At 40.9% G+C, this 18,510-nt stretch overlaps 1 protein-coding gene across 1 annotated transcript in view; it reads right to left on the bottom strand.

The window, feature by feature from the left end:
* Positions 1 to 18,510, bottom strand: part of LOC306979068 (corticotropin-releasing factor receptor 1-like) — a 68,110-nt gene that overhangs the window by 24,575 nt on the left and 25,025 nt on the right. The window contains exon 5 of the mRNA XM_079577878.1: positions 11,599 to 11,684. Coding sequence (XP_079434004.1) covers positions 11,599 to 11,684 — 86 coding nt within the window. The remainder of the gene's footprint in view (positions 1 to 11,598; positions 11,685 to 18,510) is intronic.

The following is an 18,510-nucleotide window of genomic DNA, read 5'->3' as shown; positions in this document are numbered from 1 at the left end:
GAAAAGGTGACAAAAATGCAACAAAAAAATGACAAAAAAACAAGACAAAAAATGTAAAAAAAAGTGACAAAAACACAACAAAAAAGTGAACAACGTAAGGAGAAATCTTAGATCACTTAGTGGGTCTTAGCTTTCAAATGAGGCATTACTCTTGGCCTACAGGTTGTAAGCTCCAGTCGAGAAGCTTTAAGATTTGGGTTAAGCCGAACTGGAGAAAACGCACTTGGTTAAGGCGGGGGTTAAGAGGTTAATTCGGAAGGGGAAAAAACATGTTTAGCTAAAGCAAAGTGCAATGAATCCCAATTTTATCATAATCACAATTTCCATTTTGGTCAAAGTCAATAATAGTGATGGGAAAAGTTCTACAGCCAATTTTTAAGTAATTACAGCACCGTGTTTGAAGGAGTACAATGGAAGACTTTAATGTGATAAATGCCACTGCCTTAATCTAATGAATTAATGTTTATCGTGTCTGTGTTCATAAACAATATTGTATTAGTAAAGCAGTAATAATATTCAAAGTGTCTTAGCCATATCACCCAGTCCTAAATTTAGTTCAGCATGCAGTATGTGGATTTTCTGTCCGGCCATTTCTTTCAAAACCAAACAAAGGCCCACTGTTACATACACGAGGACCCTTTCCTCAATCTCAAATTATGACACCCAATTCTATAACAGCATGAACACAACCTATTACATAAACAATGCCTTTTGAATTGCAGAGACAAGAGAGAAAATCCTCTTTAGTCTATTTCTCCTTTAATTTTGCACACACACATCCGCTTCTCAGGCAGAGCTCATTCCTTATTGTTGAGCCAAATGTTTTGTGAGATGATGAGCACAAATACATCTTTTAGCAAATCAAGCGCGACACGGCCCGGGACACTGCGATCGGCTTCCCCCCCTTCCTTAGAACCAGCGCTAATCTGCGCGGCAAGTGGATTTATGTAACCTGCTGGTGTCTACTCCCAGATTAAAGGCGGGCATCTTTTTAATCTCCCGGCACCCGGACACACGTCATCCGCGCCCCATTCACTTTATTTGTTGTACGCCCGTCCAAATCCCCGGCTCCAAATCTAGTAGACTAATCACACGCTCGCCTTGATTCACAAGCGCTCATTAGTTTGGACCAAGGAAACAGGGTTCAGGAGGCGGACAAGCACATCGGGGAATAAATCGAGCTAACGGGGGATCTGAAAGTCAGCAGACAGAAGCGTTAAGACCAACCCACTGCCCGGGGCTTGCGAAATGTGTGGGCAGATGTGGGTACGGTAACGTTACTTGAAAATGAGTGAACTAGAAGAACAAGGGAGGGATTGAAATTATTGTTTAAGTAAAAGTAGAAAAGTAATTGGTGAAAATAGTGCTTGAGTTTGAGCCAAAAAAAAAAAAATTGTTTCTTTAGTTGTGTGTGTCTGATAGAGTAACATTACAGAATAGGTAAGGAAAGTAGGGCAAGCGAATATCATTTGTGTAGCGCTAATCACATAACAATTTACCCAAGGAGCTTCTTCACAAGAAACAAATTTACATTTACTCCATATTTAATTGGCTGATTTTTCCAAATGTCTGGTCTACAATGTAAATTCCGATTAAGGTCGTAACATGAAATAAAGTGTTATCATTACTAGGAGACCTGAAATTCTCAGCATTTACCCTCTATTCCATGTACTGCCCTCCTGTAACGGGAACTTGACTGTCTAGTAATCGTAAATGACAAAACTAAGCTGTAACCTATGCTGCTCGTGATTGGTTCAGGTCATATGTCACATTTACAAAATGAGCAGATTGCTCTGAACTGTTTTGAATTCAAAAGAGAAAAGGACCTTTTCCTGTTTTATTTCTCATTAATCGACATAAGGTGAGTGTGTCTTTGGATATATTTGTGTTTGCTCAGAGAGTTTGATGTATTGTTACTATTTTCAATAATCTTTTATATTTCAAAAATGCAACAACGTCCTTGCTCTACCTTATAACACATTTGTTATTTAATTAGTCTTCATCGGCTCAGCACAGACTAATCCACCTGTTTGGACTGATGTGAACTATAACTGCAGAAATAGAGATGTTCTATCATTAATTTCACCAAAAAATTTAAGTGTTTTACACTGTGTTAATGTTAAATAAATTGACTTTATAACTACACTTTGTTTTGCTTTATTACAACATTTATATCTTGTACTAAATTTGTAAAACTTCATTAATGGGAATAACCAACAAACCATAAAGGGAACAGGAATATTCCAGTAACCATTACTAAGAATAATAGTGCAGGTTATGGCCATATTTAAGTAACAAAAGTAATCAGTACTCGGAATTCCCAGTTGCCAGTACTAACATGTCTAGTAATCAGAACTTGTATCTTAAATAATGAACACTGTGAAAGCCGTCTTAATCATACTAGCGTTACTAGTAATCATGGCTTAACATTGAGCGCAATAATTATGCATCGGGTTTACAACTTATTCCAAGTAAGTGCAATGAGTTGGAATTTACAGTGATCCTGTAATGCTCCTAAACTGTAAAATGTGTCAGTGTTGAAATGTGACAGCAGGGGGCGCTTTATTGGAGCATAGGGCTTATATGTATTAATGTTTAGTAGTAGGGAGCTTGTTTGAAAGACAATTATCAGCAGATTCCAAAACAAAAACAGGAAGCCTCTACCACTTTTGGTTCCAGAAATATCAGCCCCCCACCAGCAGCACAGTGGAGGTGTAACAAGAAGAGCTACAGGAAACAAAAAGGGGAGGAGGTATCCGGGCGAGACTCAAAGCAAAGCCACACAAGCCTCTTATTGTGCTGGCCAATGGACGTTCACTGGAGAATAAAACAGATCAACTGTTACCAGAAGATGGTGAAAGACTGTTGTGGAGCGGAGGGAGCTGTGCAGGAGGAGGAAGGAGGAGGAGCTGACCAGTGCAGGACACCACGCTCTGAACCAGGGACAAACCCAGGAGGCACTGCACCATTTCAGAGGATCAGAAGAGACTGAAGAGAGCAGCCAGGTTTCCTCTACCTCCAAAAACATGCAGCTCAGGTCGACCCACAATGGCAGCACGGCTCAGTCGCAGCGGCTCAGGACTAACACCTGAACACTATTTCGTTGTACGCTTGTACATTGACAAATAAAGCACTTACTTACTTGTCAGCCAGTCGATATATTGGGCGACCTCTAGCACCATGTATTTTTTTTTTCATTCATTTCACCTTCACTTAACCTGGAAAGTCCCATTGAGGCTTAAAAATCTCTATTTCAAGGCAGTGCTGGCAACAGAGGGGAACCTATTGTACATGTTTGTAGTGGGAGAGGAAACCAGAGTGCGATGAAATATCTTACACAGGGCAAACAAACTCAGAGAAAAGCCTGGCATCGAACTTGGAGCCTTGTGCTGTGAGGAAAGTGCACTCCCCACTGAGCCACTGTGGGGAAAAAAAACAATCTTCTAAGTACAAGAAGAACTAATTACAACCCACCTCAGTGTTAAAAAAAAGTCAAACCTAACTAGATTTCCTTCCTGTTGAAACAAGCCTCATTTGAGCGGGTAACCTTGAGTGCCTCCCGAGAGGAAATAGAGGATTTGATTTTACTTTTCAAACAAACTTTCTTTAAGCGCTTGATCCATTTCCAGCGGAAACGTCGAAAATTACGGTTCAATACTAACTCGAAAGAGAGAAGCCCCCCCCCCCCCCCGCAACTCCCTCCATGCCATCTCACCAGCCCGTCTCCACGACGATGTCAATCACTCCGCACAATCGCCGCAGAGTGATTTATTTCAGTGCCACAAACGGCGCAAAAAAATCAAAGACATTTTTAAAAGGTCAGACACCATATCTATCTTCAGGCGCGGATCGATCGGACAGCAACCCCTTTCGGAGATTGTCAAAGTAGTAGACGCCAAAAAAAAAAAAAAAAAGAAGGGATAATGTCTTTCCAAAATCACATCCACAGACTTCGGAAATCTATAAAGTACAAACGACACAACGGCTATGAGACACATTCGAAACGCATTGGGATTGTTTACTCCATTGATATTTCATTTCTTCGTTTCGGTGAAGTGAAAAATGCCAGCTGTCCGTTTAAAAAGCTCTTATTATGCGCTGCCTTTAGTGTGACAGCTGACGTGCGCTTATAATTGAGAAAGTTTTTGCCATCTAAAAAGAAAAAAAAAAAAACAGCTTTGCAGAACTTTTTTCTTGTCGACACAAATTTACTTACTGCTCAGAGGTGGAACAGTCTTACTTTTAAACTCAAGGCGAGTCGCATTTTTGGAAACTCGTGACTTGAAACTTAAAGGAATAGGCCACCGTTTTTACATACTGAGATATGTTCTTACCTAACCTAACCTTCTGTGACCTGACCTTAAGAATCAGGACTATATGTGAACTATTCATATACTATTTCATTGTTGGACTGATTTATGGCAGCGGCAAAAATTCCTCTGTAACAAAACGTTTATGTAAAATAAAGGACATTTATAACTGGTAAATCACACTGTAAAATAAGCTCTGATGACCCGCATGCATTATAACATTAGATGAGAGAGAGAGATTTTGAACACGTGCCTTGACAAAACAAAAAACAAGGAGTCATTTGCAATACCATATCAACATAAATAGTGTCAGAGCAAAAATAACCTGAGCAAATGTCAAGTGCATGCTCAAAAAGGAGAGGGATGAAATGCAACCTTGTCTAGTTAAAAAGTAATAGGCACGCACATCCAAAGGCAGTGAAACCTGCGTGCTGGATCCAAAGAACACAGTGATTTAAAGCAAGGGTCACAGCAGTGAGAGCTCCCAACTTTTTTATTAGTTCCTTACACCATTAAGCGTGACGTTTCGGTGCTCAAGCCCTTGATCAGACATGAGCGTGTTAGAGACACACCTGACCTATCAGATGACCCACATCTCTACACACACAAACTTACATAAACATGATCCACAAACCAGCGTTACACATTATTTACAAAAATGTTTACTGACAAAATATATATACAATATTTACTGGGTATGAAGTTGCACCATAGACACCATAGAATTGTGTGTAGCATAGTTAGCTTACATACACACACAGACATTAGTCCCATGTAAAAAAGCAGCAGAGATCGATGCACAGATTTTCATTTAAAAATCACAAAAATGGTTTCAAATCAAATTCCTCGTTTAGTCCCTTTGGAGCTATCGTTTCCAGGGTTTGCGTCGATGTTCAGTAATTCTGGTTTTCAGTGCTTTAGTCGTCTTTCCCACGTAACCCAAGCCAAATGGACATTTCAGCATGTAAATCAAATTCAAAGAAAGTGAGGCTGTGTTGAGACTGGTCTCAACACAGCCTCACTTTCTTCATTTGTGGGAAAGACGACTAGAGCGCTGAAAACCAGAATTGCTGAACATCGATCCAACATTCGTAACAATGATACAAGGAGCCCGGTGGCTGTACATTTCACTTCGAAACAGCATAATGTCAGCTGGAGATATGTGGGAATCGAACAGGTGAAGCTCCCCCTTCACGTCTGATGAAGGGCATGAGGCCCGAAACGTCACACTTAATGGTGTAAGAAACAAGTTAAAAAATTGGGAGCTCTCGCTTTTGTGCGGACCCTTGCTTTAAATCACTGTAACCTCTAGTTCCCATCCCTTTTACCAATGATGACAGCTTCCTGAATAGTCTCATAAACTGTAATAGATATCATTTAACCAAATCAATACATGCCACAGAACAAACAGTTAATAGCCTTCAAACAAAAAGCAACATTCTTGAGTACGCCCTATATGGCAATAAAAAGTCTAAAGGATGAATCAATTGGGAAATATTATATTGTGTGTAGACAATGTTCCCCCTCGTTTTGAACATCTGTACCTCGCATTTGAAAAGTGACCCTGCTCCCTGTCCCTCCTTCTCACGTTTTGGGGAACATCGGTTCGTACAGACCATAAAAAGTGCCACTGTTCTCCACTCACTCACTCACTCACTGATGGCTCCAATCCCAAATCCAAATCCTTTAAAGGAACAGGCCACCGCTTTTCCCATACTGAGATATGTTCTTACATGAGCTTAGACGAGTTGATGCGTACCTGTCTGGTCTTTACGCGTGCGCTCAGTCACGCAAATAGACCAAAGATGTTGTTAGCATTTGTAATCTCGGGTAAGAACATATCTCAGTATGCAAAAACGGTGGCCTGTTCCTTTAAGCCAGACAATGTTCCCTTCCTTCACTGGTGGGTGTGACTCAAGTCCCGCCCCCAAGCTGAATCCTGATTATAAATCCAAACCCTAAATATGAGGAGAGACTAGTGATGGTACACCAAGCTACGCAGCTGCAGAACAGAACATCTCTGTTTTAACTATTATGCATCACACAGCACTACCGCCTTTGAAGAGCAAAAAACTCCACTACAATGATGTGAGAGGGTCAAAGCTCAAACCCCAACAACAAACCTTAGAAGGCCAAAACTCCAGCTGTGCCGTCTCAGTGGACCCAGTTCCCTAAAGGTTCACAGAATGACATGATGATGTGCTTCAATCTAACTTGTCACTGCAGTTTTGGCTAAAAGCACAAATATTAAAAAATATATCATGCTAAAAGGGGACAGAAAAATTCACTGATGACATGCATTATCCCCTGGGCGGACTCCCTCACACAACCGCTACAGAGCGCTAAAAGTAAACATCTCAAAGTTTTCTAAGGACACGTGGGAACTTTGCCACATTTTTTGCTTGGTTTTTGCTCACTCCCTGAAGTTAAATCATTCGGGACCGGCTTGGCACAACAAATGACAAACAACAAGTGCCATTTCCATAGAAGGGATGTTATTCACACATTGAGCCGCGTGCCGTGTCTTGTCCAAATATAAACACTATTTTTCTAGTAAAATCTTTCTCTCCATTCATGCTTTTCGTTTAGGTCTAACAACTTACTTGATCTTGATAAGTGCAGTGAAGTCAAAGTGTCCAAAATAATGACAATATTTGAGGGAGGGGGCAATTTGCACCTTAGGGCAATTGAAGAGATGCTGTTATGTGGTGATTTATGTAGGAGTCACTGACGTTTTCTATCTGACAGAGATTTATACATGAATTACTAATACAGCAAAAAAAAAGTTAATAATGTAACTTAAAATGTCATTTTTTTCATGATTTCACATAATGTAATAGAATTTAAGCCATGTTGTGGTTTTAAGATCAGCAGATCCTCCGGGATCCCTCACATCCTTTGTTTACTCTTTGCTTTTGTTTGCTCTCCTGGCTCCCGTGTGGATGCTGCTTGCTTTGCCCTGGTTGTAGTGGAGGAAGGTTATCTCTGATCCAAAGTCTATCACTGTCCTTTATCAGAGGGGCTGTTCAGGCAGGGTCAGCCCCACTGATGAACTGTTGCACTAATATTTGCACAAATAATGCACTTATACTGAGTGAATGACTTGGATCCTACCTTGTACTATTTATTATATCCTTGACTTTTAACGGCTCATTAAAATAGCCCCACAGGAATAAATCATTTTTTTTTATCTTGTTGTCTAAAGTTATTGATAATATTGTGTTTAAATGGTTTAGTACAATATCAATAATATTGTTATTGCTAAATTAGATTAGCTATTGAATATCCCATTTTTTTGTCATTTGTGTATCCCTAGTGGTGGTGGTAGCAGTAAGTAAAACAGTAGCACTAGCATTATCGCATTAGTGTTGTTTGACTATTATCTTTACTGCAGCCTGTGTAATTCTATTACAAAAGAGTTCACAAGACTGTGTCCTCCTCTGAACCAAGGATGGATCAGGTTTATTTAATATGGATTGGCTAACTGACAGTAGTTTGACAGCCCGTATGATGACTATTGAATTAAGTTTCCCCACACTGCTCATAATCTTTCAGAGCTTTTAATCATTGCTAAGATGATTGTTCACAGGTCCACATTGTATAGACTATAGAAACAAATCAATTTCAGTGTAACTGGGAGGTGCACCAACATCGTTCCCATGACAGGTTTGGGCCTCCAGCAAAATTTGGAGACAGGTATTTTCAATGTGCCTCTGCTTTGTGACATCATATTTGCCTATCACAGACAGACTTCAATTATAGAAGATGAATGCACCATCAAAAAATGTGCCTGGGGCTTGTTTGTAACTTGTATTCAAACTGATTAATGAGTTTTAACAAGAAAGACAAAGTACAGTAGTACATTCAGAACATTTTGCACACTTTCCCAGGATGCCTCCTGCCGTAGTCCGAGCTGGGTCACGGTGTTCTGTCTAAATGTTGCAATTACAGTAAGTAAGCACAGGAGCACATCAAAATGCCCTGACCAGGTGGTACTTAAAAGCATGCACAAAAAAGCATAAACACGTGACCAAGAGATATAAATCGGGGGCACAGCAGGGGCCACAACAACCGCTTTTCTCAGCCAAAAGCCATTACTCTCTCTCTCTCTCTCTCTCTCTCTTTCTCTCTCTCTCACTCTCTCTCTCTCTCTCTCTCTCTCTCTCTCTCTCTCTTACTCTCACTCTCTCTCTCTCTCTCTCTCTCTCTCTCTTACTCTCACTCTCTCTCTCTCTCTCACTCTCACTCTCTCTCTTACTCTCACTCTCTCTCTCTCACTCTCTCTCTCCTCTCTCTCTCTCACACTCCCCTGTCTTTGCCTCGGTGCTCTGTTTTCACAACTTGCCGCTTACATGGCTGGAGGACAACCTTGTCGAGAGAATCCCTTTGCTCTCCGCCTTTTGAGGAATTTATACCACCGTGTGGTGCTTCAAAAGACAAATAGCTGGAGGTTGATGAGCAGATTTAGACCAACGGAGAGCAACAGAGGAAACAAGCTGTTAAAAATGGGAAAGTTATGACATTAAAGCCACGCTAGCTGTGAAATGCAAATCCCAAACATAATTATACTGTGAAGCATGTTGGCGTTGCCTTTAGGCCTGGCATTGTGCAGTCGTATGTTCATGTACTTCTATTGTGTATACATCGTGTCCTTTTTGGATAAGCTTATACATTCTCATGACCCCATATCGTGTTTACTATAAATACATGTCAGAAAAAAGTGCTGCGCCCACCGTTCGGATCTGAATGTCTAACGTGTGTAGCTGCCCTACTAACTCTAATGAATGTGTGTGAGAGAGAGGCTCATTAATCAGGAGAAATGCACTGGCCCTGGCACACACTGCTGACACAGGCAGAAACTAGTCCTGGTCAAGTCCTCTAGTTTGGGTTGTGTCCTGGTTCAGACCTTGTAAGTTATGATTTAGGAGTGTTTTGTTGGAGAAATGCACTGGTATTCAGGGCTGGCATTGGTCTTACTGTATCCACCTTATTCCTGGAGTCGCTCATGTAGAAACAAGGATGGGGCAATTTCCAGTGAGATGCCGGTTTTCGTTTCAGATAGCGGTTTAATTCAACATTTCAAGATGATTACGATCAGCCCCCGCAACATTTGAAAAGATGTCCTTGTGCAGCTCAGGCACATGTCTCGGTGATCACGGTTGAATTAAGTGACATTTGTGGCTCTGGAGCATGCAGTGTTTGGAACATGCTCCTCGGCTAAAGCTGGGCTTAAACTCTGACATGTTTGGGGTGATTTTAAACGTAACAACTGCGACTGACTCTTATACGAAGAAAGCCCAAGCCCACGGAGGGGTTTTAAACTGTAAGACTGGCAACACACACAACTAGCCTGCTCACACTGTACGAGTGACATGAACTGTGCCCTGTGAGGCGATGCAAGCTGAGCTGGGTCTGAATACATTGCATTTTAAATTTCTAAGTTTTGGAAAGAGTATACCAACTATTTTCTGATCGTTTTTGAGTCAAACCTTTGACCGAATACAGACATCATATCCTGTGTTTCTACGTAAATGCGGCGCACATAATGAGGCTTCATAAACAGACTGCAGCTCAGTTGTAATCCGAAAATGTGAAGATCTCTGCGGATATTTGACCAATCAACACAAAATCTGAGTAAAGTATTTGGGAGAAATTGCTGAATTAGAAAATACCACACTGGTTAAGTGGAGACAACTTGGCCAATTTCTGCCTCCGTCAGCAGCGTGTGCCACTGCCATGGGTCAGAAAAATCGTCAATGGTGCGATTTTCAGTCAGAGCTAATCGCGGCTCGTAGTTTGGAGATGACTGACAGATCACCTCAGACCATCAATCACTCACTCACTAAAGTGTCTAACCGAAAGACACAGTGTGCTCTCAAGTGTACCACCTAAACCACTGTTTGTCGCCCTCGTTTATACCTGGTTTGTTCTTGTATGTTTTGTCCTTATTCAGACAAATCTAGTATCTATGCATGCAGAGAGCTCAGTTTGTACCTGGGTTTGTCCCGTTCCTGTTGACTTCTTGTACGAACCTGGTTTTACAATAGCTTCAGTCCTGTCCTGCACCTGCACCTTCGGTCAGTCCTGATTCAGCCCACTAACTTTGATGTAAGAGCTCATTAATCAGAGCAAATGCACTGGCACACGCTGCTGACGGAGGCAGAAATTTAGACTATGTTTGGCCCTCAGTTTTAAACCAGCCAGTCAATTGTAATTCGGTCCATTATCATTAATATGATCCTTGGGGTTGAGATAGAGACTGGTGCCGGTTTACTCCTTGTTTACTTCTAGTGTAGTGCCCCTTGTATATATTTATTGTAAATTTTTGGCTTCGACTTGATTTTAGACCATTACTCAATCTTGGATTTAATCTGATTCAGACAAAGGGAAGAGTAATGGCTCTATACTATACAAACAATGAAAAGGAGTGTGTAAATTTGAGTGGTGGCCGAAACATATTCCTAGCTTCTTAAAGGGATATTTCAGGATTTTTGACATAGGGTCTCATTTCGTAGTTAGTAAGAGTGTTGTTGATTTCTGGGGATATAGATTTATATTTCTTTATTCATGCAGTCCTTATTGAAGAGTTTAGTGGTGCTAGGCTAGTGCCAGGCTAGTGCATGTCTATGGTAACTAATAGCCTGTATTCAAAACAGTCTGACCCAAGCACAGAGCACCTGAGGCAAATCACTTATAACACCAGACTATCGATATAAATGTCTGTGTTGACTGAATCATTTTTGAAATATTTTGCATTTAAAAGAACTCATATTTGAGCAGCATCAGCTTCCTGGTTGTAGCTACGCAGCGGCGGAGTGATCTGCTAGGTTACCAGATCTACAGTAGTTTGTTTACTTGCGGTGGCATTACTAAACACGGAACTCACAAAGGAGCTTTCTACAAATCAGATATGGCAACGTTTGGAGGACCCGATGATGAAGAGGTTTTTTTAATGCAGGCTACTAGTTACCATAGACATGCGCTAGCCTAGCACTTGCCTAGCACCGCTTAACTCTTCAAATATATAAGCACTGCATGAATGGAAAAAAAAAACATATCTCCAGAAATCAACAACACTCTGGATAACTAAGAAATGAGGCCCTATGTCAAAAATCCTGAAAAAGATTCCACAAAAGAATCAGGAACAGGGCCTCTAATCCAGTAAAGCTGATAATTAGTTCCTGGTCCAGACCTACCTGATTCAGCTTACTAAGTATAATGACAATTGGCCTAAGAGTGGCTCATTAATCAGACTGTATGCCCAGGCACACAGCATCGAGGGTCTTACCTCTTCGTGAAGTATGGCTTTACACATGGAGTAGTTCCCCTTGAGCGCCCATGTCCCGTTCGCCTGACACTTTCTGTACACGTTATCTGCAAATGAAGAAGAGCCATACATTACAAATGATTTAAATCCTTTGAAACTCGACATCTAAAATAAAATTCAACAGCTGGATCGTGACCTTGTCTGTGTTTGATATTAACAGGGTGAGAAATCATTAGACGTAATCTAGCAAGCTGAGAATTTTCACACAATCCGCTGTCAGAACGGTGCATCACCTTCCATCTTAAACATATATGGCAGTATCTATATAGCTTGGACCTGTTTTAGGGCGCGATGGCAAAGGGTTTGACCTCAATACCTTGGCATTTCTCACAAAACGAGGCAGACCGTATAATCCAGGTGTCAGGACAGGTTTTTGAAAAATGTGGGAAGAAGTGGAAAAAGCTGGCAGGGCTTCACACAAATGAGTTTAACACATGTAGTATTTTATTTACGAGCCCTCGACTTCGGGCAGCCACCCGTGGAGAACAAAAAAAAAAAGCCTGTATTCCCAAATGAGAAGCACAGAGTCATGCGACCTCAATAATGGGAGGGTCAGAAATCAAGAAAGATTGGTTCAATTACTCTTGTCAAGCGGGACCACCATGATCACAACCATATTTGCCGTTCGGGTCTCTCACAGCGGGGCAGTGTTATAATCTAGGACGACCAATTTTCATATTTCTTCAGAGTGCAAGGAAATGAAATCTGTTAAATAGGCCACGGGGGAATCAAGACCATTTAGAGTGATGCGTTTGATGATGTGAGAAATGTCACAGGGGAAAAAAAAAAAATGCCAGGGAAAGAAGTGAATTAATTTTTCCCAGCTGTCAGCAAATGTTGCAATGATGATTCAGGTTAATTCTTCGAGTAGTGAATGTCATAACAAGTGCCGTGGAAATGTCGACCCAAGACCAGTCATTGGGAGATGTGATGGGACCGGACAATTATTCTATCATATGTTTATACTACATTTAGTCCTCAATTAGTCCTGGTTGAGTTAACCCTGGCTGGTCCTAGTTTCAAACCTGATTCAGTTTAGCGTCATTTTATTCCTGGCTGGTTAAGGCAAGGTAAGGCATACTTTATTGATCCCTTAGGAAATCTGCTTTTGACCCATCCTTCAATGCTGCTGAGGGGCAGGAGCAGTGACCAGCCTGCTTCATAATGAATGACCAAACCCTATACCTAAGAAGTAGACGGGTAAATTGTCTAATTTGCTCCTTCATATACTTTAAATGTCTATGAGAGATGCTCCTCACATAGTGGAAACTACTTCTGCAGTTTGGCAGAAGAATAACAAAATATAGCCAAATGTCACATAAATTATAAGCAGCATCTTTTCAGCGGTGCTTTCATTAAAAAAAACAGCAAATTGTGAAATTGGTATCTTATTTTGACAAGCAAAGTAATAGAACAGCGCATGTGTAGTGGTGGAATCCAACTCTACTTGCTGTTGTTTTAAAGGTGCAATGAGTTTTTTTTTTTTTCAAATATACAGACTGTTACAAGAGTCCAAACATGCCCTGGTGAATCATGTACAGCATTGGATGCTGCTTGTCACATCGTCAGCATAATCTAAGTATTGATTGAAAACGTCAAAACATTGGGGGATGTGATAGAAATGAGCCGATCATTGTGTCTTGCATCGACCTTTCCGACGGCGGGAGGAAAAATTTGGCGAAGAGCAGATGGAGAGGCTGCAGTTAATCACGGGTCCCATACATTTTTTAGAGCGCAGTATGGACAGCTCTGACCCCCATCTCTGGTGAGGGTCATCGCCGCGGGTCGTTAAACATTTCTCCCCTGACAGTTCGAGAGGGTCTCAGTGGAAATAGGCCGACAGCGGATATAGATAAAGCAAAGCAGAGTGTTTGCTAAGTGACGCGGAGAGGGGACTTTAAAATCAAATCACATTATCATCTTGTGTACATTAAGCCAGCACTAAAGAGAAAAGTATGGATCTGTTTGACGGTGTCTTACTGGATATCGCTTTATGTTTATCTGCAGTGTGGGGAAGGTAAGGGAGGACTACTACTGTTTCTTTTTAGTTGGTTTCGGTTTCGCTGATGGTTCAGTGATTTAAACTTAGATTGGTTTTGGTGTATTTCCAATATAGAGCTCATTTATGCCTGTTTTGCTTTGTCAAAAAGCATAGCATTACAAGTAGTCATTCTGTTATTTCCCTGTCCAAGGCTGTTACATAACGCTATTTCAGTAATTTAGAGCCGCTTTAATTCACACTGTTGTCCTTTCGCCATTCAGCTTGCATAATTTATCAAAGAAAGCAGTGACAAACAAACAGTCTTGGCTTGGTTTATGGCTTGGACAGCGACCAGTAGCACTAGTCTCAATATTTACTGATCTACTCCATCACTCTGAAGGCATTTCCCTTCAAGGACAAGGCGCTTGAATGATGAAAAATAAAGAGGAACGTTATCAAACGCTACTGTGCACATGTGGCATTTAAGCCTGTAGGTCTATGATTTTTAATCACGGTGAAAGATTTGGGGAGGCTGGGAGACAAAATGGCATTGCTCTGCCTCAGGCCAATCATGTGCAATGAGCTGCATGGTAAAAATAGCACGTTTGTTGACAGTGTAAGGGTACTGTCATCCCCAATCAACATTGTGGAGCTTCCGTTAGTCCCTAAACCCCAAGTGCAATATCCTTGAGAGCTTTCCACACATGTGCATCCAGGGGGTTCAAAGTTAGACATCAAATACATCTGTTTAATACACAGACCACAGGACGAGGTGAAAGTGTTTCAACTGTAAACTATTTCCAGTCTGAGTGAGTGATAATTTGCAATCAGTATTAACAATGGAGTGTAAGGGGAGCGGGATACATGACAGAACGTTTGCTATTTCCCACAATATCATTTCATGTTGTTTTTAATTACCAAAAAAGGCCCTTGTGAGTAAATCCATTATGCCATTAGGCGTCTCAAACCATCACCAATCACTCACTCGCAGACAGACGGTGGATCAACTGGTTTACTCAAGGACATAATGGCGCAGCATGCCCTGATTAGAGCTGTGAACAAACGTCTCACCTGAGCTTAGTGACTACAGATATCTCCGGTTTGAAAGTGCTTTGACCAAGGTTCCACACACATTTTTTGCAAACACAGCCTAAAACAAAACACATTGGAATTGAAACATGTGCAACTTTTTTTTTTTAAGTTATGATCATCCAAATGTTGTTCCTTCTCTTGGTCACAGTCTAGTATTTGCTAGTCTTGTTTTGAGACACTTTGCTCATGCATCACAGCTTCACAGGCCGGACACCGGGGCCTTTCTGTGAGGAGTTTTGTGTCTGCATAGGTTTCCCCTACCACTTAAAGGAAACAGGCCACTTTTTTCCATGATAAGATATGATCTTACCTGAGCTGAGACGAGTTGATGCGTACCTGTCTGGTTTTTACACGTGTGCTCAGTCACGCAAAAAGACTAAAGATGTTGTTAGCATATAGCCTCTCCTCCTCTCCTCTATGGGGCCAAACGGGGGTGAAGTTAGAAGCGACCAAGCTCTTCCACGTTGTCCCTATTTAAATACGGTTACCTGAGTAGTTCCACGATCCAAGTATAGTCACACAAAATGAAACATGTAGATTTTCTGAGCGGATAAAAAGGGGCACTATATTGTAAGGCATAATAACACCTAAGGAGCACTTCGACATCCACGTAAAGAATTCTATAGGAGGGATTACACTTTACAATATAGTACCCCTTCAGCTTTGTCGCTTCTAACTTCACCCCCTTTGGATTCATAGGAATATTCTGGGAGAGGCAACATCTTTGGTCTTTTTGCGTGACTGAGCGCACGCACACAGACCAGACAGGTACGCATCAACTCGTCAAAGCTCAGGTAAGAACATATCTCAGTATGTAAAAATGTATGTGGCCTGTTCCTTTAAAACATGTACAATAGGCCATGTTGAGTGAGTGGGGGACAACGGATGAAAATTAGCCTAAGGGTATAATCCAGTGTGGTGTGTCTACAGTACATGCATGTCCCATTAACATGCACTGTCCCGACCAAACAAACACATAATATATTTTACCTCACACCCAGCAGTCCTAGCTTTGACCATTTCAAAAACTAGACCAATGAGATATACTTACTATTTACATATAAACGACATCACATTCTCCAAAAGTATCTGGGCTCTAGCTTATTCAATTGTGCGATGGTAAAAAAGCACCTCATTTCCGCAGCCCACATTCCCTCAGCCCCTCAAAATAATGTGATGTTATTCAAATTTACATGACGTGGCCTGATTGGACGAGTTTCCTCCAGGCGCAAAATCATCTGCACTGATTTAACTTGAGATGAGTTACTTAATATAGAAAGCCCATTTGCAAACCAAAGCTACAACACATATTCAAGAGAAAATGTAGACAGAACCAGACTTTAGTGCTATGACCTTCGGGCTTAACCGAAAAAGTGTACCCGACGCAGAATGTCATTATGGATATGTGCCGACAATCAACAACGGAAGCTGTAGGTAATCCTCTTTGTGAGTAGTTATTTTATTTTATTTATGCATTACAAAAGGTGAGTTTTATGGCAAAAAAATAAAAAAATTAAGCAGGATTTACAAGGTCCCGCTATCAATTTTCATCATGTTTTGTAGCACAAGCACCATCGGGATAATGTTTTGTGGGCGAACATTACCTTAAACTGCCAAATGTGAATGGAAAAGTCCACATGATTAAAATAATTGCAAAAACTAAACAAAGTAATAAAGGAAGTGCGAGGGAAAGAGCAGGCGCCAACTGTTTTGTGACTAAATATTTCTTACTTAGTCTCAAATCGACGGTAAATGTAGTTCAGTATGTTTTGTCTTAGATTTGATTGTGTAATATCTTTGTTTAGGGCTGGTTTGTTCTTACAAAAGAGTGTTGTAGCCAAAGCAAGTGTGAATAAAGACACTGGAGCCAACATTGCTGTGGCTTTGGGCTCAAATGTTGTTAAAATGTTGTTACAATCCAGAAACAAAACATTTATTTGATATTTTTGTCTTCCAAATGGGTGATAAACGTAGGTCTAGTTACACACAGTTTAAACCAGGTTCAGTCATCATTAAGAGTGCCATAGAAGTGAGTGGAAAAGCTCTGGATGATAAAAAATAATGACAAAAGTAAAATTACGAGTAAATAAAATTGGCAATGGCACAGCCGAGGCCAACATTTCTGTGGCTTTGTGTGAATTGACAATTTCCAGACCTGGTAGTCTAGCCAAAATATTTACTCAAGTACAGCCTCGTAACAAGGAGTAATGTTACTTTAAATTATTTTACTCAGATAGAAGTAAAAAGCACGGACCCCAGTGTAAAACTCAGATAGACATAATCCAATATTGTTATGTATTAATTTATACTTACAGTAACAGTATTGTTTTTAGGAGTATCAGACTATATCAATAGAAACAAAGGGGAAGCGCTTGTGGCTCATCATGTACTGTCTGAAAACATCAAACTGAAGCTATAAGATGAATTCAGTTCCTTTAGGTGGTGCAGTCCCAAGCCTTATTAGCATTCTCCCTCAGTCTGCTATAAGGGTGCCACTGACAGCGCCATAAAAAAAATCTATTTGCATCGGGCTCACATGCTCCTGCTCCCTAAAATAACTCTGATTTAGCGTCGGCCACGGGAAAATGGAAATAATTGAAAGTGTTTGGGAGATACAGTATAGTGCTTGACGGTGGGCGAAAACCCCACATTATGTATAGTGGCACTGGAAACGGTTCCATATAACTGTAAAAATAAATGCTACGGTACAATATGGCCAAGAATTTAGTCTATGATAGTCCTGGATTGAAGGTCAGAACTCTCTCTTAATACTTGTGTACTAAATATACTCCCGTTACAGATTTTTGGTTTAAGCTAAATGTCCGGTTTAATCCTGACTGGTCCCAAACGGTTTCAGTTTCCGGTTCCTGTTAAATTTAGCCCCTTGCTCCCATGACGAAAGCCCCTTGGTAAGTGCCACTGAGGGATTTGATTGTTCTAAACCGTGGCTTGGATCTTGGTATTAATCTTTACTTAGCACTCGCGCTTTGTTGCCTGTTGAATGGGTGTTAAAAACGGCACTGGGGCAGTGCCAGGTGCTAAATCCTCCCTCTGGAAACAGGAGCCTTTAGGTACACACGGATGGAATACAGGCAGGCGTCCAAGTCTGAAGGCAGAGACATGATCCTCTCTCTTGGACGTCCAAAAACCCGATCACCTCCGGAGGCGCCTTCCCCCATCTTAAAAAGCCCCAATCTCAGCTAATGTCATTGTAAAAGCGCCCCCCACTAAGCAAATAACATGACCCAAATTGAGTCCCGCATTGCTCAAGATCAATAGACGTGCTCTTCTCCTCCTGTGAATCTCCAATGAGGACTCAATTAAATGGAAAACAACATATTGCCTTTAAATGAGAATGAGAGAGGTGTTTCTAACGGTGTGCATGCTTCAACGGGAAGAGAGGAACTCTAATGCCAATTCAAATTAACTCCCTGTTCACATGCAAAATTAGACCCATGGGCCAAAGTTGGTTAAAGTGCACGTATCACGCATAATGATGGCTCATACACCTGCTCTGAGGCACTGATATTTCACATATTATAAGGTGATAAATGTGTGTATGGAAATTATACTGGATGAGTGAAGAAGCCTTTTAAGAGATCTCGGGATTTACACATGACAGAAACAAGATACAAGCCATCCTTTTTGACAAACCAACAGGAGTATTCAAAAATAAATATTAAAGGGAACAACATTATAATGTGGTTAAAAGCTTAAAAACATTGATGTTGCCTAATTAAAGAGGTTTTAATTTTACTTTGTCTGTAAGCCTGGTTTGGAGCTTGTGCACAGTTTATTTT

The sequence above is a fragment of the Gobius niger genome (genome assembly GCF_951799975.1).
Source record: "Gobius niger genome assembly, chromosome: 19".
NCBI classification, from domain to species: domain Eukaryota; kingdom Metazoa; phylum Chordata; class Actinopteri; order Gobiiformes; family Gobiidae; genus Gobius; species Gobius niger.
Note: the sequence above shows the minus strand (reverse complement) of the source record. Positions and strands in the feature narration are given on the sequence as shown.